Raw genomic sequence first — 25,216 nt, forward strand, 5'->3', positions numbered from 1 at the left:
GACAATTTGAACCCACCAATTATTCTCATTTGTCAATACTTTCCAACCTAATTTGGCTAAGCACACATTATTGAAATGATCAACTATGTTGATACCAAGCCATCCATGCTCCTTTGAGTGCAAACTTTCTTCCAAGCAGTAGGCTTTAATTTTTTGTCCCTCCCCCAAAAAAAATCTATGCACTCTTTATTTATCTTTTCAGTTACTCAATTAGGACATTTGAAACACGACATTACATGATTAGGCATATCAGTCAAATTTGACTTAATAAATATCAATCTTCCTGCCTTAGAGAGAGTATTAGCCTTCCAACCAGCAAGTTTTTGTTTAACTCTTTTCATTAACTCACACTCATTCACTTGGTCTTTCCAGAACACAATATTATGAATAACTAAGTATTTACCAATGGTTGTTTTGTGTTGTATAAGTAGAATGGTCATAATGGCAGGTTCTTGTATGAGCATTGGTACTACATGAAAAATAAAGAAAAGACTTATGAAAGTTTACATGTTGTCCTGAGGCTTTAGCAAACATATTTAATGTGTTCAGAACATTCCTAGCTCCTTTTAGAAGCATGGTAGACCTACTTCTGTTTTTCTATATTTTTCTACTATCATTGACAGCACTTTTTTTTTTTTTACCAAACGCATTTAATGTTTCAGATTTTTTAATAAGTTGCTTTTTTAGATCACCACAACCTCAAACTAGCCCTAAATTAATGGTGGTCAATTTCGAATTTCTAACTTTATCTAAATTTTAAGAGTTCATTTTGCTTACCCACTAGAAAAAAACTTGTGTGGGGCTTTATTTGTCACTGAACTTTGCTTAGTAACATTATTATCAAATCACAACTCGCCACATGACAAGTCTTGAATATAATTTTTTATTATTTTTTATATTTAAAACTCTCATGATCACTTTTCATACTAATTAATATACACCATGAGATTAATCTAATGCTTCCTTCTTCCTTTTTCGCTCTTTTACTCCCCCTCCTTTTTCTTCTCAAATTTTCTATATGTTCTTACTTCCTCACTCTGTGTCTTCCCTTTCTTCATAAGAATATTGGGGGAGGGAATTCAGCCATTAAAATTTTCTTCCCAAATTTTCTCTACCGTCTTCTTTCCCACTTTGTGGCGTGCTAATTGATTTTTCACTGCCATATCCGCGTGCCCCCTCTCCGGATCCTATTCATTCGGATCTTCGTTCTTCTCTGGAAGCAAATAGTGAGGGTTTTGGAACTTTGGAAGCAAATAATAGAAGAAAATATTGAAAACCCCAATCGAAGACTATTCAACAGTGAGGTGTAATGTTGTAAAAGTATTTCTGTTGAAGGGAATGGTAAATATTGAAAACTTGAGTTTGAGTGTCGTGTTAAACTTGAGTTTGTGACCAGATATCTCCACCAAGTACCTCAAATTGCAAGTGTGTATCATGGAAACGTTGAGAAGAAAGAAGATGGATACGGAGGATCTAGAGAGAATACTATCCCAAAATTTAATGAAGAAATGAAAAACACAGATTGGGGAAGAAGACAGTAGAGAAAATTGGTGAGAGAGAAGAGGAAAAAAAAATGAACCACTAAATTATTCTAATGGTGTATATTACTTAGTATGAAAAATAATTATGAGAGTTTCAAATATAAAAAATAACAAAATATTATATTTAAGATTTACCATGTGACTGGTTTTGATTAGGTTATAGTGCCATTTAGCAATGTCGAGTGACCAATACAGCCCCACAAAAGTTTTGCTCCACCGGCTAACCCAAGATAACTGTTACTCTTCCTTCATAATGGTGCCATGTGTCCATTTAACTGCTAATACTGTTTTTTTTTTAACAAACAATATTATATACACAAAGGAGGAGGGAGTGTGCTTAACCTTACAATAGGCTAGCAATAATGTGGTTTAAACTCGCTTTTGACGAGAATCGAACCTAACATCTCGCATTTACAAGTGAAGATGATTACCTATACGTTTAATTAAATCTGCATGGAAAAGAAAAATGATTAAATGATTAAAAAAAAATTACCATCGTATCAATTTATTTGATTGAATTATGCTAAATTCAATGACATCAATTCCTCTTCCTTTAAATTTTTGGACACACAAGTTTCCTCCTTTTATTTTATTCCTTTTCTCTGTTCAGTTTTTATTTTTCTTCTTCCTGTTGTAGAAGAAGATTTATTCTCTTAAAAATAAGGTGGATTTGTGCTGTCGCCGAGAAGAGAGGAATAAAAATAGGATAATTCAATTAATTGTCTAATTAACTTAAATTACTTATAATAAATATTTTTTGTCAAATAAAAGAGAGTGGATAGACAATTTGGTCTTCTAACACAAAATAAAATCATGACTAGTAATTTTGCACAAACCAATTTTTTTTTTTTCAAACCTCACCCATATAACACACACGTATTTTCTCTCTCTCTCTCTCTCTCTCTTCCTCTCACACATTTCTCTTTACCATAATATAGTTTCTTTAATAAACGCTATTATCTAAGGAGTAGGGAGTGGACTTAGCCTCACAATGAGCTAACAATAACGTGGTTCAAATTCGTCTTGGCGAGAATCGAACCTAAGACCTCTCACTTACAAGTAAATAGGAGTACTACTAGACCATATTATTAAGTGACAATATAAATTTTTTTTTTTTAATTTTTCTGTCTATACACACATAGTGTATGGGCTTCATTGAGTTGGACATTGAGCAAGAAATGAATGGTATCATTTAATTATTATTGTCTATAAAGTTTTTAATTAAATATATAAGGTAATCATGGTTAGTCATACGTACACAAGCACCATCTCGACCCGCGAATCAAGAGTCTGTTTGCCCACCCCTAGTGACACGATTATGGAGAAGAGTGACGGTCACTTTGGATTAGAGGATGAGCAAAAAAGCACTCAAATTCAAAATTTATTTCAATAGTTCAAATTGAAAAAAATATGATGTGCCTAAGTAAGTGAAAAATAAAAGAAAAATTATTATTTCCTTAATGAAAATTAATATTAAAACACACTGAATTTATATATATAAAAAAAATAGAAAGACGTGAACGTCATCTTAACCTCTTTAGTTGATGCTAAGAATTTTCTTAATAAGTAATGCTAGGGAGACTAAATTTGTAGATGAAATTAGTAAACTAAATGACATGGAAGTTGATGATTGAATTATTACTTAAGCATTGTGCTTATTTTCTATTGGTGACATATCATTTAGTTTGCTAATTTTATTTATAAATTTAGTTTCTGTAATATTACCTTTTCTTAATTAAAAGTATACAAATAAAAAAATACATTAAAAAAATGGTTTTTTTAGCCAAAATAGTCCATAAGATTTACATACTCCTCACTTTGGTTCCTGAGATTTGAAATCAATATAATTGGTCGCTGAGTTTGTCCACAATCAATCATTTTGGTCATTTATTGAAAAATCTCCATAAAATAAGGATAAAATGATAAAAATACCCTCAACATTTGTCAAATCATTTTGGCTTATTGTTTATTATATTAAGGGTTATTTTGCCATTTGGATCCTTATTTTACATAATTTTGCATCGAATGACCAAAATGATTAATGGTGGACAATTTCAGGAACTTTTGTTGATTTCAAATCTCTGAGACTAAAGTGAGGAGTTAAGTAAATCTCAATGACTATTTTGACTAAAAAGTTTATTTAAAAAAACAAAAAAAAAAACTAAAACGATAAAACCAACAATAAAGAATAGAAAGAATAGAAAATAAAAATAAATAAAAATAAAAAAACTGTAAAAAGTTAATTAGGATGAAGAGAAGCGAAACCGAGTTAGCAAGTTAAAGGGAAAAGAGAGGGAGAAGAGAAGAAAGAGAATTCCCCTGCCTTTCAACCTTTTCCCTTTCTCTCTCCAACATCAAAATTGAATTGGGTGCAAACCAGAAACATGCAGGCTCAATTGTATACTCCTTCGCTTCAATCAATCTGCCCAAACAGTTCTAATGGACTACGCTTTTTAGGCGTATAGAAGTCAAAAACTAACAAACCGATAGTTTCCCCGGAAACTCACACCATGGAAGGTATCGTCGTTTTCCGCTCCATCTCGGATCGTTTTGGAGATATGGGTTTTCTGTTTTCTGATTGATTTACGTTAATTTCTGGTATTGCATTGTTTGTTGTATTTGCCATTTGGGAATTTGACTATTTTGTATGCATGGGGAGCTTGGTTCTTATGGTGATGAGGGTAATCTGGGTTCTTTAATTTTGGGTAATTGATTGCTGGGAAACTTTTAAGGGTGAAGGGAAATGGCATTTTGATCATGATGGTTTGTGTTTCCTACTGTATTTGAGGACAAATACTTAGCCTAATAATTTTTTCATGTATTTACAATGGTTTATGTTTTCCACATTTGCCTTTCGTCACGATTTTCGGGCTTAGGGTTATTAATTTTCTAGTTGCTTTCTGGATTTCCTTCGGTCTTCCGGCACAGAAGCTCTGGTGACAGCATTAGGCACCACGTTAGGGGGATCTCAGGAAATTCTTGAATGTTTGTATAGATGATGCTAATACTTAACCTGGGAGGTTGGTTGTACTATATGAGTTCTTCTGTAAATGATACGGTCTATGTTTAAGATGTTGTCCAAATGTTCTATGATTGTATTGGAAAATCCGTTTTGAAACAAGAAAGTTTAATATGGATAAGTTAGGTAAATGCCGATTATTTTGGGGAGCTTCAATTGAGGGATCCCTCCAATAAGATTATTTGAGGGACACTCTTGTGGGGCTTTGTGGTGTATTTTAATGATCTGAACCATCTAGTTTTTAGATCTTTCATCAAGTATCAGTGCTTTCAAAAAAATTACTCTAATCCGAAACCATTTAACCACTTGATAAAATGGTTGTCATTTTAGTTGTTTTCTTGAAATAATGTGCTTGTGTATTTTCTTCATTGTAATTGGATGTCTTAGTGATTTTCGATTTGTCTAATTTTTTGCAAGCAGGATCTTTGAATGATGGATAAAAAAGCAATTATGATGATTGAAATTAAATCTTAAGCCGGCCTCACAATGTATCACAAAAGATTTGCTGAAGTTAGTAAAAGAATAAGAATAAAAACGCTTGATCCAGGTTTAAAAATAGAATGTGAAACAGGATAATGTTAAGCATGCAACTATGACCTTCTTCCATGTACAAAATGTGTGGAAAATTTCTTGTGAAACAGGATGCTGTTAGGCATGCTACCATGACCTACGTACTTTTACTCAAGTGGTACATTTGACTCATTGGTCCAGGTTGTGGAAGGGACTTGCACAGTACATAAGCTTTTGAAGCAGGAAGTTGCATGGGAGATGTAGATTTGCAATTATGACCCTCATTTTCCTTTATGAATGCTTACAGGGAATCCCACCTAGTTTTCCAATTTGAGCACTGGGTGACTAGTTTTGCAAATGTATATTGGATAGGCTTAGTTTAACCTGTAATCATATAGCAGATTCCTGCAACCCAGTAAGGAATTGCATAAACTTCCCACCATTTTATATTTCTCTCAGAAGGTCTTTCTTAGATGTGGTGGTTGTCTTATTATTGTTGTCTCAAACGAGAAAGAAGGTTCATGGGAATAACCATAATCATAATAATGGTAATGAAGAAAGTTATTCTTGCGACTATCATTGCTAGAATAACTTTGTAAGAGTTTTCAGCTTCAGATTTGAAATCTTTGATATTGTTGAATCCAGAAGCAACCATTCTTAGTGTGTTTCTCACTCTCTCAGTTGTTTCTTGGAACCCCTTCTTTTGGGGGATTTTGTCTTTCATTGCTAGATAATCCGATAGAACCAACCACTTTGGTCCTTGTAATTTCAGTTGGAAAGCCTTGGGTGCCTACCAAAATCTTAAGTCACTTGCTTGGCTGCTGGTTCTTGGTGAATTAACACATGTAATATGCTAGAAGAGAAGACAGTACTCTTCATTATCTCCTTGGCGTGCACTAAGAAAACCTGTGGGAGAATCTTCTGACCATGTCGTTCTTTCCTTGTTTCGCCACGTCACAAATCTAGATTAGATCAATTCTGGCTTTTGGTTTGGAATGGGTGGTTTGTGGGAATTGCTACTATTGACTATATTTATTCATTATGGGGAGGGATTTCAAGAAGAGAAGTGTCAGCCTGTGGCGATAGGCTGTTTTGGCTCTATTTGGGTGTTGTGGTAGGGACAGAATAGCAAAAGCCTTCATAATAGTAAGGAAGAGTTGGCTTCACTGGTGACATAATAGAATATCATGCCAGGAGATATTCTTGGAGAGACATTTCTCAAGGCTTTGGTGTTTTGTTTTCGGATTTGGTTGCAGGGAATGGAGAGATGATCCGTTTGTGGAGACAAATGGATTGGAGATCTCTTATCTGTGCCCTATGTCGTGCCTTTTTTGGTTTTCAGTAAAGTTCCTGTTTCCTATTAAATAGAGAAAAACTGGGTTGGGTTAACTAGGAGGAAAGCATCTTTAGTTTCCAATTAAGTGGAGATGCCAATAAATTGAAGGGTTTTTCTAGAAGATCAGAAGTGCATTATTTGAAATAGTGAAGGATTTTTATGACTGAACTCAAGTAAACAGGGTTTGGTTCTTGTCGAGTTCTATCATATTCCATGGTCATTGACATGCCCTGATATTAGCCATGTTTATCTTTAGCACCACAATTTATAGTTGAACAAACGAAGCATTATATTCATACATAGAAGCTGGTTCGATAACAATTATGCCCTGATGGATGTTTATTTATCTTAATCATTGATTTCATTTTGTGACTAATGTATCCTTGTTCACTTTTTGGTTGATATTTAGAATCAAATGAACTGCATTCTGAGGAGAATAAAAACTCCCAAGACAATAATAAGAAAAGAAAGCTCAAGACACCAGCCCAGCTTATGGCTTTGGAGAAATTTTATAATGGTAATGATACTTCTCTTGGCTTATGTTTTGTCTTGTTCAGTGTTGAGCCATCAAATTTCTCAAAAGAATGTTCTTTTTTACTTTTTCCAGAGCATAAATATCCTACAGAGGAAATGAAATCACAACTTGCAGAGCAGTTAAGATTGTCAGAAAAGCAGATATCTGGATGGTTTTGCCACAGAAGGTTAAAAGACAAAAGATTGTCGAGAGATGAAACACAAGGTAATGGACGGCAAGATCGTTCAAGTGGTGTTATTCAGGATCGAGCTAGTGGACTTGGGCAGGACTCTTGTGGCAGCACTAAACATGGAGAGCATAGGTTTATTGATCCAAGGGAAGTTGAAAGTCGAAGGCTTTCTGGGCATGATTTCGCAGCTGCAGATATCACCCGCAATTATAGGAGTCACTATACAGAAAGAGTTGGTGATATGGATAATACATCTTCAGAAAGTAGCTCGTCTTTGCAAGATAGGCTCTTGACGCAAAATGAGGATCCGTATGATGTGGAAACTTCTAGATACCTAACACATACCAAGGGCATGGAAAACATGGGATATAAGCCCTCAGGGTTTTTGAAAGTGAAAGGTGAAGCAGAAAATGCTGCTATTACAGCTGTTAAGAGGCAACTCGGGAGGCAGTATCTGGAGGATGGTCCTCTATTAGGTGTAGAATTTGATTTGCTTCCTCCTGGTGCATTTGAATCACCGATTATGGATTCAGGCCATGGTACGTCATAATATACTATGTTCATAGGAACAAATTTCATATTCCATGAAATAGTATGTCTGAGAACAGAAAGATTGCTAATTGTTTTTCGGATCTTGTTACTTAGCTTGTATTGATGCTCTCATATTTTTCTTGTGCAAGTGATTAGTGTGAAGTTTTTATTTTGTTGTATAATTTTAATCTGCTTTGTGCATAAGGTGTAAACATAAATATTGTTAATTTGAGTGAAAAAAAAAACCCATTGAAATAAGATCTTTAAGGTGTGACATTTAATTTTATTATGTAAGTTGTTCTATATGGAAGGCTTACGTTAATCTGCTGGCACTGGACCTTGTTCAGTGAAGTAGCATAGACATGGAAATTTGAACTTGATGGAGCCTTTAATTTAATATATTGTTTTATAAAAAGCTCGCAAAGATAAAATTTAGGCCTTTGAACAGTGGAACACAAGTGCTTGTGTTTGCTTTCCTATTTTTTGCATTTATTTTTAAAGCATGGGTAGTTGGGAGGAAAGTGGACATTGTAGGAAGAAATGCAGTGGAGAGGGAATCCTCATACCATAATACCGTAGATGTTTAGAAGATAGTAGTTTGTGGATTGAAATATTCTTAATATTTAGTGTACCTTCTTTCTTTAAATATGACCATCAAACTTATCTACCTTTAGCTGGCACTTAACGTTTTTGCCCTCTCTCTTTCTCCCTTTGAACCCCCCTACTCCTTTGGCTTTGGATGTCAGTATTTATCTTATTGCATCTTGTTTGTCTGATTTCTGCTGTGCATTCTCAGATGTAGCATTTGGAACTGTTTCTTTCATTTGTTTCCAATGTTTGATTTGTCTTGATCTTGGTAGTTATGATGATTAGTGGATTGAAGAACTTCCATTTCTTTTAGACTAATAGCATACATTTTTTTGTGTGTATGCAAATGCGAAACTGTAGCTTTAACTGAAATCATTTTCATTTTGCTTCTACTTAACTCTTTATATTTTTTTTTTTTAATGTTGATGAAGACAGAATATTGTTGGGGAAATATGGTATTATGGACAATTATGTTAAGAAGGAATGTAGTGGGAAGTTAAAAAAAATAAAAATAAATAACAATATATTGTTCATGAAAACACCCAGCTGCCTACTTTTATAAATTAAAAAGAAAGGTAAAATAATAAAGTTGCTGGGTTGGCATTAGCAGTTGAGTCCTGTAGCTGTAATTCTTGAAATATTAGATGTACATGGTATTCTGAAGCGAAAAAATACTTAGTTGACACCTACTTGGGAGTTGTTTATTTTCTGAGCATGTTTGTTAAAAATGCTAAACATTGCTTCTCCTCTCTTCTATCTTGACGTTATACTCTAACAGTGTGTGATTGGCTTCCATTCAGATTCTTCAGTCTTTCAGTACTAACCTGTACTGTTTGAATACTTATATATTAGGTTCTTGCAGACTAGTCTTATATGTCCGTTTTGTTCATTGCTATGCAGAACCATCCACTCTTGGGAATCCTGTCCTCCGTTCTCCTGACATATCTGGAGTGAAAGGGCAACTAAGTCCAAGCACTGTAAGTGGACCTGATGCATTTTCGTTACACTTTGACAGATCTGGTGGAGGGGAGGGTGTGAACTTTGTGACGGGGCTAATTTATTGGTTTATTTTCATTATATACGAATCACAGCAAGGAAAACTTATCAAGTCAATTGCTATTGCATGAATAGTTCAGATTCAGTCTGGCAACATAAATCTGGCAAGAAAACATTTATAGCTGGATCTCACCTCCTCATTATCTCCTGGATGTGAGAGGAGGTCGCCTGACTTATGTATTGGCAGTCAACCAGCCACATTTTTATGAACCATTTGATCTCTTGCATCATTGTCTTGGCATATAAGCAAATTACAGTTCCATAAGTTGAAATTATAATAGAAAGTTGGGATTAGCGCAACTTTCTCCTAATTTGTGTCCTTGAAGCAAATAATTGGTTGTTAATACTTGGTTTCATGGAAGCAAAATAAAACTCTTCTAGGATGTCTTCACTCCCACCCCCGCCTTACTGAAATGCTTATAAACAATCTCTCTCTCTCTCTCTCTCTCTCTCTCTCTCTCTCTCTCTCTCTCTCTATGATACTCTTTCCGCCTTTTAATGCTCTTGCAGAGATATGAAGTATACAACTCCAGGTTGAATTCCCAGGATTCATATTTACAGCAGGAAAATCCTAGCAGCATGCATGGGTTTGATCTTCAGGAGAAGAAATCAAGCAAGCAATTGAGACAAAAGTCGACTTTTCTCAACGATACCAATCCTTCCCCTGGAAAAAATTCTCCCTTGGATATTTACGATAAACCTTCTGGAGGGATTTCTGCTTATAATAGCAATAAGAAAGATAGAATGAGATCTAAGGGTTACTACGGTAGGAAAGTTACTAGTGAACAAACAGAGCCTCGCTTAGATGAGTATGATAAATTTAGTAACACCAAGACTGTCCAAAGGAATGATTACTTGAAGTCAAGGCCTTCAAGTTCTATAGTTAAGCATTCTGAGACTGCCTTTTGACTTATATGCTCTATTATTCAACGACTCTCATACCAAAAGTACTTGCCTTGTGACTTTTTTTAATTGCTTTTCTTTTTCCAGGAGAAGTTTGATGGACAATGTAAGGCCATGAAGGACTATCACAATCCACTTAGAGCAAAAATGAATTCTACAGATGAATTGGTGGTGAGTTTGAACTTTAGTGGGACAATGCTAATAGGGCATGCATGGCATTGATACATAATTACATACAATTACTTATTTACGTATGGTGGTTGGCATTAGGTTGACATCCTTTTTTTCTTACTGATCAAAGGTTACAAAACATGCCAGAGTTAATCTCCCTCAACGAGACTATGCACCAAATTCATTTGCTCAAATTCCACCTCGTAAACATCAGATTAAAGGGTTAGTATAACTTAGGGGCATCCTTTCAATTGTGCACGTGTGCTTTTTTCCTCTTTGATTTTGATCATCAATTTTTGCCTCTTAAAAAAACATGACTAATATATATATACATATTAGGGCTTTTTTCCCTCTATTGAATGCTTAAGTTAAATCTGCAAATGCCACATTTTCCCCAGAGTCAGTTTAAATAATGTCTGCATGTTAAATGTTTGGCATCGAATCTTACATGTCAGAGCTAATATTGCAGATACAGTAGATGGCAACATCTTTTCTAGCTTAGGCTGTTATTGTTTCCTGACTAGCATTAGAGTTCATACTGAATTGCTTCACTTTATTGTTTCAGTTACCGGGCCATTTCCTTTTACCGGGGTGACATGCTATATTTTGTAGTGAAATTGTATTTGCTCTAAATAAGGATCTTACTTTGAAGAGGGGATTCTTCGTCTTGTTGATTTCTGTATAACCTAAACTCAGATTACGGATGGTTGGAATGCCATTAGAACGAAGCTGTTGCTAGATGGAATCTTGATAGTCCACTTAATCGTAGTTTTTACACGAATTTAGCTGCATTTAGTTGCATGAAATAGGAACAGTACCCAACTTTAATTCTGTCCTAGTACAAAATAAATTTTTTTTTTTTAATTTCTTTTGAATATATCATTACGAGGATTAACTAAATGTTACTATGTCTGTGTTGCGAATGTAGTATCATCAAGGATTAAACTTGTTGACATAAATATTTGACGGATGATCATACATGTCTATTTCAGAATTGCCATGGAGATGCCATCTAGCTTCAGTGAGGATGAAACTGCAGAAACCAATTCTTCTGTGGATTGAGGTCCCCATAGTTGAAGGATGGAAAGCCGTAAGCGATTCACAAGGCCCTAGGGATGTACAGTTGAAGAGAACATGTATTCTATTTAAGCACTTGTCGGCGGCGGGAATCGGTTTTGGCCTTTCAGTGATCATTTGTTAATATGTGTAGAAAGTAGTTTTGTGTACTGCTTTAATTGTTACCAGTTTGTTTCGTGGAAGAAAGCTGATCAAACTCACATTACTTTTTTTTTGTTGGTTAAATGATGGCATTGCTTTCAGCAACTATATTTGGCTTGCTTTAATTGACGTGAACAGGAGGGATTGTCACTTGTTAATTGTTTCCGGTTCACCCAACTTTTTGGGTAAAATTCCAAATTGGTTTCAACCTGTTATAATCAGTGTTCTAAAAAGTAGCTTAGGCGGTAGAGGACCAATGCAATTTAGGCCGAAACGTGAAGAAAAATCAGGTACGGGCTAAAGGCCCTAGCCCACCTAGGCGTGCTAGGCAGTTCCATTGTTTTTAATATTTTTTTAATTAGGTTAAAAGGTATTTTTGAATAACCTACTTAATTAGTGAATTCTCAAATTTGGTTTTAAGTTTTTGTTACTTTTGTTGCATTTGTATGTGATGATGACAATATGGCTTTAAGTTTTAGGTTTTGACTTTCTTAAATTCTCAGTACAAGTATAGTTTTATTTTTTTAGTGTAAGTAGCCATTTATTTATATGTTATATAATAAATTTAATTAAATCCGGCTAGTCCGTCTAGGCCCCCATCCTAGGTCCCACCGCTAGGCTCTAGTTCGCTGCCCAACTAGTGGCTAACATCTTTTAAAACCTTGGTTATAACATTCTAAATAATTGCCTTAAAATTAGACATTTGGCAAGCCAATAGCGTTAACATAGGTAATAAATACCCTAAATCAAAGTGAGTTTTCACTCTCCTGTCATTTATGAAGCTCTAATACATGTGTATGTTTTTTAAAATGCTAAATGCTTATTTGGAATGTTTTGAACTTTTGAGATCCATTTGAAATATACCTAGAAGTTATAGTAGTTATTCGTATTGTAGCAGTAGTAGTAGAGCCCCAAGGCCCATCTTTTGACGTTTAAGATGTATAGCTAGGCCCAAGCCCCAACCTTTTCAATGTGCACAATCCAATTTACCAAGTTATATTTGCATATGCTTAGAGCAGTTTCAGTGTGTGAAAACTCCCCTAGGCAATACACTATGATATCCACCCAGTGAACAGTAATTACCCTTAATGAACAGTAATCGTCTTTTGCATCTCTACCGTTGCACTTCAATAGCCATGGCAATAGGCAATAAAATATTAGTTTTTTTATTTATTTATAAAATAATACAAAATAATTTTAATTGTAATTTCGGATAAGATTTTTAATTGTTCTCGTTGCACCACGTATCATTATCCGAAAAGTTATTAAATAATACAAAATAATTTTATTTGTAATTTCAGATAAGATTTTTAATCGTTCTCGTTGTGTCACTTGTCATAAAATCCGAAAAGACAATTATTGGTGATGGATTTCCAATAAGATTTTTAATCGTACTCGTTGCGCACGTGTCATTATCCGAAAATACAATTATTGGTGATGGATTTCCGATAAGATTATTAATCAATCACGTCGCGCCACGTGTCATAATTTGTTTACAATCTTTGAGGATAGATTTTCATTAAATTTTTAACGAATGACGGCATGCCACATGGCATTATCTACAACCTAATCCTTTCTGAATCCTCCATATAATCCACCATCCATCGTCACAAATCTCACACCAATTTTCTCAAGATCTCTATCATTATTCATAGTTTCTGCTTCTTTCTTACAATGTCTTCTTCTTCCTCAAGGATGATGTGGGAAATCGATCAACAAGAGGAAGAATTGTTTAACCAATCAGAAGGAATGTTCAATCTCTAGGTGGTCCAAAATGAGAGGGAAGATTATGAGGAACGTAGAAGGAGAGATGACGAAGCAAGAATGGTAAGAGCCTCACATTTGGTGTGTTTATTTAATTTTATTTGGTGTGTTTCTTTTAGTTCATTTAGTGAGTTTTTTGTTATTTGGTATGTTTATGTAATTTTATTTGGTGTGTTTAAATGTCTTTTGAATAAAGATTCTCTTAGTATAAATAAATTACCAAATTAAATAAAGTACTAAATTCAATATATTGGAAACAACATAAAGTACTCTATTTAATAAATAAGAAATTACAACCCGAAGTGATTGGAAAATTATGGGCTTAGATTACAAAAAGTACTATATTCATCATCACTTAACCAATTTGTGGTGCTAGCATGATCTTCTCTTGTCGTGTTAGGACCATCTCCTCTTGCTCTTGCTTCTCTTGCACACCTTCTTCGCACCACATCCGCTTTCTCCGACTTCCAAAAATATTTAGAATTTGGAGACTTCCCTTCTAAAGGCTTGTTCATAATGTCACGATCTCGTTGAGTCATTCTTTCTTCTCTAACTTGTTCCCTTTCTTGCCTAAGTAACTATCTTTCTCTCTCATTAGCTTGAAATACTCTCTCAACAGCTACAGCATTTACCTCCTCTCTAGCCTTATCAGCCTCAAATTTCGCCATTTCCCGCACCAAAGTCACTTCACCTTGGCGAGCAAGTTGTTCCATATACTTTGCATAATCATTCTTCGAAGCACTCCCTTTTCTCTTTGAAACCTTCTTACCTTCAGGCCTAATTGGATAACGGGTCGATCCCGACGCTTGTTGAGGGGGGCATTTCGGGCACTTCTTCTGCTTCATCTTCATGAACATGCGAGTCATGATCAGGTGTAGAGTGTAGACGGGTGCTGTTCATGAAAACTTCTGGACCGACATGCACAACTTTGAATTTAGGACAATTTTTGACAATATTCCAACATTCTCACCGGTTGAATGATTTATTTTTTATTTTGGTTTTGGCACCATACCAACCTTGTGCTTGAAGTTGCTACACAATGCGGGCTAATAAATAATTATAATGAAAGTAGGTAACAAATAAATAATACAAACAACTAATTATAAGGAAAGTAGTTAACAAATAAATAAAACAAACAAATAATTATAATGAAAGTAGTTAATAAATAAATAATACAAACAAATAATTATAATGAAAGTAGGTAACAAATAAATCATACAAACAAATAAATAATATATTGTTACCTGATCCGTGTAATTTTCCCCACTTCGAATATTATTACTGGCTTGTGTCAAGGGATCTCCCCACGTACTAAACGATTGGCTAAATAATTTTCAACGACTGGACATCAATTCTTTGGTTCTTTTCCCACCCATTTTCTCAAGATAATTGGTATGAATAAGACTCCACATTTCTCGCAACTGTGATGTGATATATAATAGCACACAAATTAAACCCTCTTTTTGACAATTGTAGTATAGATATAAGTAGGGATCGTTCTAGGCCGGGGATTAGGAGGGATTGCTAATCTACTCTAAACTGACTCAAAAACATAAAACTAAACTTAAAAACACTTAAATAAACTCAAAAGACTCTTAACTAAACTTATATGACTCAAAACAAACTTAAAAGACTCAAAACAACACAAAACAATCAAAAAGACTCAAACTAGACTCTAGGACTCAATTTGGACGGAAATAGAGTTGGTTTTGACTCAAAATACTCAAAACACACACAATAGCTCAGATTCTAACCTAATTGACACTTAAAACAAAGGGGGTTTTGGTTTTGACGAATTTGAATTAAAACAAAACAGAAACTAAACTTAGACAAAGTTATGAACGAATTTGGGTATATGGATGGGTGATTAGCTAGCTAGATGATTCTTTTCCACACATGACACATTTGAACACAAATTGATTTCCAGTTGCTTTTTCGATAAACCATGAACCTCAACACCCTAGATTAACCGTGACATCACTAATTAACCCTCAGATTTTCCTTTAGTTATTGGATTGGATGACATCATACGACAACCCAAAGCATTCTTCAAAAGTTCCCTACATGACATCATAATAGAGATACAATCAAAGATCATTACGTTCTATGAAAATCATAAGCATTGACAAAGCACTTGTAACTATGACATCATGATACTCATGCTAGGAATTTACTTTAACATGATTGTGAAAACAACCTTAACTACTTGTGAATATAAGTTTGCAACGATTATGTGAAACTCCCTTATATTCTAGCCCCAAATTCATGCATGCAAACTAAGTGTGCACCCTTAATCAACAAACAAGAATAAGTTATCCATCAAACGGTTAAGTAAATTGCATTCACAATTTATGAAATCACAACTAAAATTAATCAATTCATATTGCAAATATAATCATGGTTTTAAAGTCTCCTCTAGCTAAAACAAGTTTACCTCCTCATGTTTACAAAACAAAGATAATTAATCTTAAACATTAAAAACAAAGATAGAATACACCTAGAAACACTCTAGGTGGCTCCTCCTTCCTTCCTTGCTGCCAACAATGGGGATTTGTGTGAATTTAGGCTCTTGAGGTGTGGTGGATGGTGTGGTGTGAATTTGTGGTAGAGGGTGGTGGTTTTTGAGTGTTGTGGCATCAAGTATTTATAGGGTAAAGGGGAGGCACGAATTTGAGCTGAAAATGAGAGGAATTAGGACTCCAAATCACCAAAGAACAAGGATACTTTCAATTAGATTCCAAGGAGGACAAGGAATGGTCCTTGTGGCAGATTCTAGAACTTCTAGAAGGGTTACATGTGGGATAAACTTAATGCATGAAAATAGGTCTTCTAGAACTTGATATTTAGGTGATTTAATGTGAAAAGGAGTCCTCTTTGAAGTTGGAATTAAGGTAGGAAAAGATTAGGATAGGATAAGATAAGGTTGGATAAGGTGTGGATAAGATAAGGAAATTTGGATAAGGTTCCTTATTTCTTGCTCTTTCCTTATCTTCTTTGCATTTGGACTTCTTTCTCCAGATTTTTAGCCTTTCCTAGCATCTCTTGACTTCAATTTCGTCCATCCACATTGCTCCATAGTTAAGCTATCCAATCCATGCCCAAAACTGCTCCAAAGAGCCTCAAAATGCACTTTCTTGCTCCTTTTGCCATTAGGACCTAAAAACATACGAAAATAGTTTAAAAGACTAAAATAGATAGTAATTAAGTAACTAAATGCAAGGAAACAACATAACTGAGTAGCATAAATATGCTCCTATCAAACTGCATCTCATTACCCGTAAGCGAACTATGAGTAACTTCAACCTAGCTAGTACACAATGCAATATCTTCAAGAAGTGTCCAATTCGTACCTGCATCAGTAGTCATTTTGTTGAAAAAAAAAAATTGGATTGAAACTTTGAGAGAAAGATAGGAATTTGATTGAAAGTAGTTGAGAAAATATGAAATTGTGGTGTAAGGTAGATGATAATGAGAAGGTATTTATAGAAAAGTAAAAACAATTTTTTTAAAAAAATTTCAGATTTTTTTAAAGATTTTTTACAATTTTTTTAAATTTTTATTGAACTAATTAATCTCTGCCGTTGGATTTAAAAAAAATTGAATTCCAACACTCCAGATTGGGGCACGTGTCACAACGTTAACATTTCTTAATTTTAAAACTATTTTTTCTTTTATTTATTTATTTATTTATAAAGCAGAATAATATCAACTATTGATCTCAGATCCAACGGTTAATATTAAATAAGATTTTTTTTTTAATTACCGTTGCAAATCAGACGATCCACATTATATAGCCGTTGAGATCCAACGGACCATGGGAAGCCACGTGGCTTCCCAACGGTAACTTTTCCAAACTGCGCCGCGGGCCTAGGCGCTGAAACTGTGTCGAGTGACGTGGCCCCACGTGCCGGTGAGGTGCACGCGCCTGACAGAAAAAAATAAAAAATTGGGCTAAAGCCAGGATGACGTCAGCCCTTGCGTCACACCCACTCGGGCTCTCGGGCTGGCAATTCCTCACAGGCCCGGAGCTTGGGCCTAGCCTGTCCATCGGGCTCCCCACGCTGGAGCATTGAAGCCGGGCTCTCGAGGCCTTTTTCCTGGCATGTCCCCCGAGCAAACTCCAACAATGGAGTTGCTCTTAAACTAGTGTTGGAAAACCTCCTTTGATCAACGCGGGACAAAAGGACTTGTGTATTTTACATTCAAACCTCCAACATAGTGTATTAAAATGGTGAAAGAAAGCAGCCTTTTAGTACTACAGTTAGGGGTATTCTTTTTCATTTGTAAGTGAGGTGTTTTATGTTTGAATCTCGTGGACAGTGAGCTTGATACTAATTTATTCCTTCACCTGTTAGTGTAATTATATTGTTGTATCAAGAAAATAGTATAAAAATGCAAGTGGCCATTAGCCATAGTGGTGGAAAGGTGTTGAGCACTTGCATAACGGCGTGGATTCAAACCCTGTCGTTAGCTAATCTAATATCTAATCTAACAAAATCTATCTGCTGACAAAAAAAAAAAAAAAAAAGTGTAAAAACAAAGTGGTTGATTTCGTTGGGTGGTTAGGATGGGAGATATTATGCGATTCTAGTCATATGCTTCTTATTTGGGCAGAGGCAGCTGATCAATCAACGTAGTTGTAAAGGGGATGCTTTGCGTATAGCTGTGACATTGAGAGAACGTGGGATGTCTATTCCTTAGACTTATTTGTCATGCATTCCCCTCCTTTTGATTTGGCTGATGGCTCCTTCCAATTAACATAATATTGTAGGGTACGTAACTTGCATGATGAAGGCATAAAATCTAACAACTTTTTATTTGTTTTTTTGTAAATATAGCAAATCAACAGAGCTAGAAATTTCTTATGGTGGGGGTAACCTGAAAAACAATTAAGAAAACTTTATTATAGTATGACTTATACTCAATATGATAATGTGATGATTTTAAATGAAGATGTATCACAATTCCAATATTACAAAAGTTTCCAATGTAGTAGTGGAAAGTGGCAAATTATGAGAAAAATATTAATACATGAGAGGCGGAAGAAGAGTTTTTTTGTTTGAATGACACAACAAGAGCATTTTTGCTCATATTAAATTTGATATAGAGTATAAGTAGCATGAAGATATGCTTGATATTAGACACATATTTTCGTCACATAACACATGTATATATAATTGCAATATGCAGCTTAACCAACGAATTACTTGATTGAGGTATTGCCCTCAGTAGGCATTCATTGACTCCGTCCATGTCCATTGACATGATTTACAACCTCCCTACCCTTTTATCATCTTCAGTCGCCTTCTGCTGTGTTGAGGTATTGAAAGAAACAGTAAGTGGCATACGTAGTTTCCCAACAGGCAACAGTTAATAAGTTGCAATTAAGACTAGGAACAAGAAAAACACAAATTAAAGCTAGAGTCGGAGTAAAGGAGATAATGCCTCTACCCGCCACAGTGAAGGCACGCCATTGGCACCGGTGGTAATGTGAGGAGTACGAACCTAATCACTCAAGTCATATAATTAGTGGTGGTCAATTCTCCACGTCTAAGAAAGTTGCATGGTAAAATTAACAACGATAATATAACAATGATATAACGTCATAATACGCAGCTGGACTAAATAGATCACTGTACCAACACAGTAGATTTCTGAGTGTAATGCTCAGATGTCAAGTTAAATTGAAAATGGAGAGTTTCTGAGATGTTATTTTTCTTCAATGTACAAGAATATATAGGAATTTACAAGAGTGCTTTACCAAGTAATTAGAGATCCAATAAGACGCCTAATTACTCAGCAGTGAGACTAAAAATGCAACAAAAGCCATTGTCCTAATTAAAATTATTAATAAAGATCTCCACTGGCTCCATTGCCCAATGCTTAACTTCTTCCTTCTTAAAATGATAGGATTAGGGTAGATGGTGGATTATCCTAATGGTTAAGGTCTTCCTCTTTAACGTACTATATCTTATATTCGAAGCTTCTTCCTCATCTTTAGTGTAAATTAATGTAAAATATCGCTTGTACTAAAAAATGACAAAATTAGAAATGATGAATTTCCTTCACAGCTAATCCTCTTCTAATCATTCCAAATGAAAAACAATCACTTCCACTTTCAATATGCCTTGAAATACGAGAGCTTTATTCTAATTCAACCATGTGTACCAAATGTGCTTTTAAGGGTTTAGCTTTGGGAGCCTCCAGGGTGTACTAAGCATATTAACGTATTTACAATGTATCACTGCAGTCCGTGTTCGCGTGTTGCCCTTTCATATTGGTGTCAACTATTAGATAACCATATCTGGCTCTTTGAGGAGAGATTTTTTTAGTGCGATCGTAACATGAGATGATACATTACATGTCATCATACAAACGGTAGGATATGTGTGTTCAAAAGTTAAGAATCTTATATAAAAACATGTGGTATACCACTCGTATTCCGATCACAATGAAAAATTTTTCATCTACGAACTATTGTTTATATAAGTATATTAATTAAGGGCTCATTTTGAACTGCTTTAAAAAAGCGTTTATGCTTAGAAGCATTTCTAGTAAAAACGCTTCTAAAGCACATTGAAATTATTAACAAAAATGCAAGTGCATTCTAGAAAAGCACTTGAAGTGCTTTCTAAAAAAAAAACATAAAATAAGTGATTCTTCGAAAAAGCACTTCAAATGCTTTTTTGAATCTAGAAGAACTTGATTACAAGTGCTTTTGGCGATTCGAAAGCAGTTTTAATTATTTGAGTAAACATGACAAACACTGTAGACAACATGAACTTTGTAAACTTAATATATAAGCTCTGCTACATCGTCTGTAACTTCCTGCATATGCTAGCTGGCCTCAGTTATCCGATCCATTGCTATTTTTCACATTTCTCCATTTGGCAGAATCATTAACCTGAACTCTACAATCTATATAATTGCACAAACAAAGCTCGTTCTTTTTTTTTCTTGGACCACTTATAGCTTTTAGCCTCACAGATCGTCAAAAAGTTGAAAGGCATGACGAACTACATGCTTTAAAACACCGACAGAACGAGGGATGCCTCACCCACGTTGGTAAAACATTGACTTGTGCTAACCTAGCAATTCCTTTTTGTTGGACAATAGTACCTAGTTAGGGTTTATGTGGTAAGGAATGTTAGATCATGGATAGATAAGAACACCGTCGATCCCACTGGGACTGGAAAAGATTTGGAGTTTGGACCACTGCCAGGAAGAAAGTATAAGCCGCTTTTTGTAAAAAGTGAACCTTTGAAGAAAGTTAAAGTTGAGTTTCATAGTAAAACCAACTGACAATATGAAGAATAGCCTAACTATTTATAAGCATATACAAGGTCATTCTTCTTATCAATGAAGGATTCATTCTCAATATGCCCCCTCACGCATGACGAATTTTCAAGTCTAACACGTAAACAATATAACAGAGTGATGTGGAGCACGTGTGACCGTTGGACTTCACACATAAGACAACCTGCTCTAATACCTTAAACAAAATTGGAGTTTCACCATAAAACCAATTGGCAATATGAGGAGCAGCCCAAATATTTATAAATACATACAAGATTCCTCTTCTCATAATACGAAATTCATTCTCAACAACTTTCCTATGTTGTTGATGTCAACCAATGGAAAAGCCAAATGTTCTTGTTAAGAGCATCATGCATGAACGTTTGTTAAGGACACATGCATGGTAATAATTTACCCATAAACAAGTAATATCGTCTAGCAAACTTCATTTTTTTGGCTATTTTAAAGTCCCTAATTAATCATGTATCTCTATTGCTAAATATGTATCTGACATGCATGCTATTTTTAAAAGGGAACGAAAAGTTTTCGTTACTGTTCACTTTGACGAAAAATCATATTTTTACATTAAAAAGTCAATTCTGATACTATTCACTTTACCTATTATTTTGTATTTATTGTTAAAACTTAAAGTTTTCAAATCCTTTTCATTATTTTGTTTTTTTTTTTAAACTATTAATGTCTCTCATCGTATAGAATTCACTTAACGAGGCGTCCAACTTGATTGTTAGACAACAAAGTGGCATGAGATTGTACTTTGAACAAAATATTTTATTTATTTATAATACTATATAGTAAAGTAGATATAAGTTTCTATTTTTCTTGCACATCTTTTTTTCTTTTTATTTTTTTTTTTTTTTTATCTCCTTCAACGCACATATGTTTAGCATGCTCGTTATTTTCATTATAAATGGATTTGAATTGGTATCAAGAGACAATATCATGTAATTAGAAATTAAAGTATGCTAGATTAATTAGTCAAGGTCACCAGTCAACAAAGTATAAATTTATTAGTAAATGAAACACAAATCAGTCAACCAAAGTTAGTTTACTGGAAGTTGTCCTAGTCAATAATAGTCCAGTTCAATACACATATTAACAACTAAAACATGCAATGAGGAGTAGACACAGGAACTAGTCAATAAGTACAGATTTGTCAGAACAAAAAATCCAGATTCACGAAACAAACTTAGTAGACTAGTACATTAGCCTAGTCAACAACAACACAGTTATATCTCACAATGCAGCAGTATATAGTTAAACAACTTCTCACAATAGTCCATCAACTAAGTAGCTCATACAACATACCATAAACATATCTAGATATGTAAGCAAGTTTAAGCATGAAGGAACATAAGAAGATTTGATCAGGAAAAAAAAAAACCCACCTCTGGGTTAAAAACCGAGAGCTCTATGGAGTCCAATCTACTAGTGCAAATATGGTTCATACAAAGTACTACATCAAGCTTATTTCCTAGATCTAATCTAAGGAACAACTTTACCTTTGTGTAACCTTACTTTGCACGAGATGGAGACCTCTTCGGTCTTCACGAAGAGGCAACTCTAACCTTGAACTCTTCTCCTTGTGGCACGAAGAGCAATATGTCCAATGCAAAATGATATGATAATGATGATAACATGGAATATGGATTCAAAAGACCAGTCAATTCTCCCATCAAATACTTGAAGGAAGAAACCAACGTGAACCGGAAAACTAGGTCTAAATGAAGATTTGAAACTTAAGGCTAGACCATGAAAATAATGCAAACCTATTTTTCAATGATTTGGAGTTTAATGCATGAAAATGGTTTTGCAATGAAGAACTTTACCTAGAAAAAATGCTTGAGCTACTAGGGAATCTAAGTTAGAGAGGAAAAAACAAAGACACTCTTTTTCAAAATAATCTATCTCAACCCGAGAGGAAATGAAATCCTCCAACCATATTGATCAAAACCTTTGATTGCTGCAAAACAAGTACAAAAAGACACTTGTCAAATGAAATAAATTATTCGTAATATTTTATTTTTTTATTTGTTTTAATTTTTTAGCTTATTTTTTTAAACTAAATTCTTCGTAATATTGTCACTCAGTAGTATGGTCTGGTGGTATTCATCTCCACTTTAAAGTGAGAGGTCTTAGGTTCGAATTTGGTGGATTGCGAATTTGATACCAAATTAGGTTGTGGCTTTGCCAAACTCCTCCTCCCCTTAGTATAAAAATATATTCTTTTACTTCCACTTCAACAAAAAAGTGGGATCTGCAATTGCCACGTAATTATTTAACAGTTAGCTTAACATATTTTCTAATTACAATGAAATAATAAGTAAAATATGTAATTAAAATGTTTTAAAGACTGTTGTATGAAGATGTTTGCACACAAACCTATATATGCAAAATATAATATACCCTTGTATTTGTTAAGTGTTATCTTATTTCACATTTCGATTTTTCATTTTCTCTTTTTTGATGCACGGCGCAACATGCTGAGGCAAAGTTATGAAGGGACCACGATAGTCTCAACCCCATCCTGACATTTTTTCACGCGTAAAAATTTAGTGTTATGTTAATGATTTTCAAGGTTTTTCAGTAGGCTCATGACCCAAATCCGACTTTTTTAGTTTAATTTCCTTGATTGAGTTTGATTTGAGGTTGGTGGCTCCTATGAAGTCCAAACAATCCGGTTCTTGTGAGCTTTGAGGAGGATGGAGAACGGAAGAAAGTCATAGAGACATGGGGTTTAGGTTTAAGGAAGATAATAATGATGGGGGACGATACCATAGCAGACCAAAGATGGTGATCAATTACTCATCACATGACATAGTAATTTTTGTAAGATTATGAGAGCGTTTCAGATTGAGCCTCATAGGTCATTTCTAAGCTAAAATTCTAGTTACACCACTACTAACTAGTAGCGTGGTGAGAAAATAAATTGAAATAAAATGAATATGGTAGGATAGATATCTCCTAGTGTGAGGAGAGACCTGAAAATCCTAAAAACTTCAGCTTCTACTACCAGCCTACGATGTGGACAACTTGAAGAACTAAGCAACAAACTCTTAAACAAGAGCAAAACACTTAAATGAGTATAGAACATAAATTTCAATACGATAATTCAAACAACTTCTACTCCTTCTCTACCTTTCAAATACAAGATTTATACGCTTACAACTTACAATGAGAATTGTAACATCCTACATCGTCCAGGGGAGTAGATCCTGTAAGCCTTATATGTATATTCTCATCCCTATCTAACATGAGACATTTTGGGAGCTCACTGGCTTCGGATTCCGTAGGAACTCTGAAGTTAAGCGAGTTCGTGCGAGAGCAATCCCAGGATGGGTGACCCACTGAGAAGTTTCGTGTGAGTTCCCAGAAACAAAACCGTGAGGGTGTGGTCGAGGCCCAAAGAGGACAATATCATGCTACAGTGAAGTCGAGTCCGGGATGTGATGGGAACCCGGGCCGGGATGTGACAATTATTATGAAAAGACAAATAAAATAAAGCTTACAATAAAACTCCTAGAAAACTAAAAGACTTCAATTAATACTAGAAATCTCATAAGCCACAAATTTAAAGCAAGATACATGCACTATAGCTCTAAAAATTCATGCATTTTATTATCACTTTGATCAAATGATATTTTCTTTCAATTATGCATATTAATAGATAAAATAGATTTGTTGTGTTGAGATTGAAAATATACGAGAAATGAACATCTTTTTCTTTATTTTCTATACTTTTTTTAATTTTTCACCAATAAAAAACAAAAATAAAAATAAAAATGTGCATCATTTCATCAATAACAGTAAATTAGAAGTCTAGTGATATTTTTTATTACTTATAAATAGAAATTTTGAGATTCAAATTCCGTGAAAGAGTAATTTGAAACAACGAATTAGAGAGAAGAAAAGGACAAAAAGACCAAAAATCCAGTGCCAAATGATAAAATATTATTTTTTTCCCAAGCGTCAGATGACTCAAATTAGAAGATTAACTCGGGTATCTTGTTTTCTCCTGACCTCCTTTTCACTTCAACCATTCTACTTCGAGGTCTCGCCATCATTTTATCATATAATTTCTTACACTTTTTCTGCGGAAAAAAAAAAAAAAAAAATGCACCTCTCTCTCTCTTTTCTCTCTCCTCTCTCTGCTCTTTCTCTGTATTAAAGCTGTTTCTCTCTCCTCCTCTGCAACTCATAGCCAAATATCAGATCATTCTCTCCTTTTCCCTCACTTTCTCCACCCTTAGAGTCTCTGTCTCTCCCTTTCCCTCACAATCTCCGGAGTCAGCGACTCGGTGACTCGCCGACTGGCCGCTTCCTCAATTCTCGGAATCACTGAACTCTCGCTCCATTTCTCTCTCGGCTTCGTTCGGCGCCGGACGACGAAGCTTCTGGACTTCACCTGAAGACGTGAAGACTCCAAGACTCTGAGGGTGTTGGCTTCTGTACGGACCGAGGGAGCTGGATTGGAGTTGGACTAAAGGTGGCGACGATGGTGGATTTGAGTGTCGGTGGAGATTGGCGCCCTGTTTGGGGACGAGGATATGGGGTTCCACTT

At 34.9% G+C, this 25,216-nt stretch overlaps 1 protein-coding gene across 3 annotated transcripts; it reads left to right on the forward strand.

Annotated features, from left to right (window-relative positions):
- Positions 1-3,809: 3,809 nt before the first annotated feature.
- On the forward strand, positions 3,810-11,735 carry LOC125480060 (homeobox-DDT domain protein RLT1-like). 3 transcript variants are annotated; one of them, XM_048590303.1, is made up of 8 exons: positions 3,814-4,058; positions 6,816-6,923; positions 7,014-7,649; positions 9,130-9,206; positions 9,796-10,167; positions 10,276-10,359; positions 10,490-10,581; positions 11,352-11,735. In XM_048590303.1, the coding sequence occupies exons 1-8, from the start codon at positions 4,052-4,054 to the stop codon at positions 11,419-11,421; spliced, it is 1,446 nt and encodes a 481-aa protein (XP_048446260.1). In that variant the 5' UTR covers positions 3,814-4,051; the 3' UTR covers positions 11,422-11,735. The 3 variants fall into 3 exon arrangements, with proteins under 3 accessions (XP_048446261.1, XP_048446262.1, XP_048446260.1); XM_048590304.1 differs by lacking the exon at positions 10,490-10,581 and having other exon boundaries at positions 3,810-4,058; XM_048590305.1 differs by lacking the exon at positions 9,796-10,167 and having other exon boundaries at positions 3,810-4,058.
- The last annotated feature ends 13,481 nt before the right edge of the window (positions 11,736-25,216 follow it).

The sequence above is a fragment of a genome, unplaced genomic scaffold (assembly GCF_019419815.1).
Source record: "Pyrus x bretschneideri cultivar Hongxiangsu unplaced genomic scaffold, Pyrus_bretschneideri_v1 Contig31, whole genome shotgun sequence".
Classification (NCBI taxonomy): domain Eukaryota; kingdom Viridiplantae; phylum Streptophyta; class Magnoliopsida; order Rosales; family Rosaceae; genus Pyrus; species Pyrus x bretschneideri.